At 44.3% G+C, this 1,697-nt stretch overlaps 1 protein-coding gene across 1 annotated transcript in view; it reads right to left on the bottom strand.

The window, feature by feature from the left end:
• Window positions 1–1,697, bottom strand: part of reln (reelin) — a 245,497-nt gene that overhangs the window by 12,838 nt on the left and 230,962 nt on the right. Inside the window, 3 exon segments of the mRNA XM_015387357.1 lie at window positions 887–1,014; window positions 1,092–1,267; window positions 1,375–1,617. Of these exon segments, the coding sequence (XP_015242843.1) occupies window positions 887–1,014; window positions 1,092–1,267; window positions 1,375–1,617 (547 nt within the window).

The raw sequence follows: 1,697 nt of genomic DNA, 5'->3' as shown, positions 1-1,697 counted from the left end.
TTACTCTTACTGTAAGTATCACGCAGTTACCATTGCCGACACCCCGTTACTGCGCGTTACTCAGGTCGCACAATGAACCTTTTTTTATGATAGGACTCGTGCGCGCCTTGTCATGAGAGAGGGGAGGATGAGAATGGCTGTTACGGGTGTTAACGCAGAGAGAGATGGAGAATGAGGAGGACTCCAGCGATCTGCGTTTCCCCATCAGATAGTTTCACCTGCATGTCTGCACAGCGCAGGCGGCACGATTCACGCGCTAGCGACAGGAAATGCGCATGCTCGCTAAAGGCACGCAACAGCTGTGCTCGCGCCACAGGGGAACTACGGAGAGCGTGAACGATCTAATGTTGGATGGATGGACTGGGTTTATAGGCCCATCAGATAGCGTTCCCCCCTGATGTAATTTACTTTAAGTTGCAATAAATGCAAAACTCTCTGCAGGTTCTTGTCTTTGTCGTCGTCTCTATTCAGCTGGCTTTTGAAACACACGGCGAGAAGGTGGGGGCCGGGTGGTGAGAGTTACGGGGGCGAGAAACACAAAAGTAACGCAATAGTTACTTTTACTAGTAACTAGTTACTTTTATTGTGTAGTAACTCAGTTACCTTTTGGGAGAAGTAACTAGTAACTATAACTAATTACTTTTTCCAAGTAACATGCCCAACACTTTAGGGGACTAGCCAAGGACCAGCCAAGGGCCCATCAAGGAAAGTAGGGAAATTTTAAATGGCTACTACTGTATGTTGAGCTCAGGGACCAGCTAATCTGTATTTAGACTAAATAAAGATGTCAAGACAGTTAACTACTTATAAAGAACTACATGCCTATATACTTTATCATTTAAAGAAAAATACATCCCATGTAGAGCAGATCCATCAGTAAGTGTACCATGATCTAATGCCATTAAATGTTTCATGCTGGGTTTTTCGCTTTGAATCTTACCGTGCGTCTTTTCTGTACTGTAGCAGGACAGAGTGATGGTCATCACATGTGTCTGCCTCACAGCCAACCACGATCTGCAGAAAAGGGACATGTTATGACTTGGATGTTATAAAAACAGATGCAAATATGAGCAAGATCTAGCTTCCTTTACTTTGAACTGTAAAATATATCCGGGCTGCACTATAAGCTCTCGGGTAGCGAGGATGTTATGTGTCCTGTCTTGGTTTTTGTTCGGCCAGTAGAGGTGAAATGAGGGATTTCCACAGAAGCCAGCGGTGCGCACGGCGTTAGGATAGAAGCTCCAGCTTTCTTCATGAGAAACGCCCTCTAGTGAAAGCAAAACAAGTAGTTTATCAGAAGGAGGAACTTTTAAAGTGATTAAACCAGGGTCTTCATTGATTGATCGATAACTATATTATTAGATTGCAAATCACCATCATCAAAGGTGTCCAGAAGTGTGGATGGATTGATGTCGGATCCTCCAACCAAGATGTTGTCTATTGCCCACTGAGCTCTTTCTAGGCTTGGGGTAGCCAAGCCTGAAGAGATGGTGAAAGGCTGCCACCATCGCAGGCGTGTAGCGTTAGTTAGAGCCCCCTCTGGTAGAACAATATAATCTCTCCTCACTGACACATATTTGAGGTAATCCATCTCATGTAGCAGTGTCCACGACACACCTGAGTATTTAAGGAATTCAGTTAGATACAAAGAAAGAGATAAAAAAATACAACATCATGTCCATGTTCACCTAGCCTCG

This window comes from Cyprinodon variegatus, unplaced genomic scaffold (assembly GCF_000732505.1).
Source record: "Cyprinodon variegatus isolate N-32 unplaced genomic scaffold, C_variegatus-1.0 Scaffold392, whole genome shotgun sequence".
Lineage (NCBI taxonomy): Eukaryota > Metazoa > Chordata > Actinopteri > Cyprinodontiformes > Cyprinodontidae > Cyprinodon > Cyprinodon variegatus.
The sequence above is the reverse complement of the archived record's forward strand: the minus strand, read 5'-3'. Positions and strand labels throughout refer to the sequence as shown.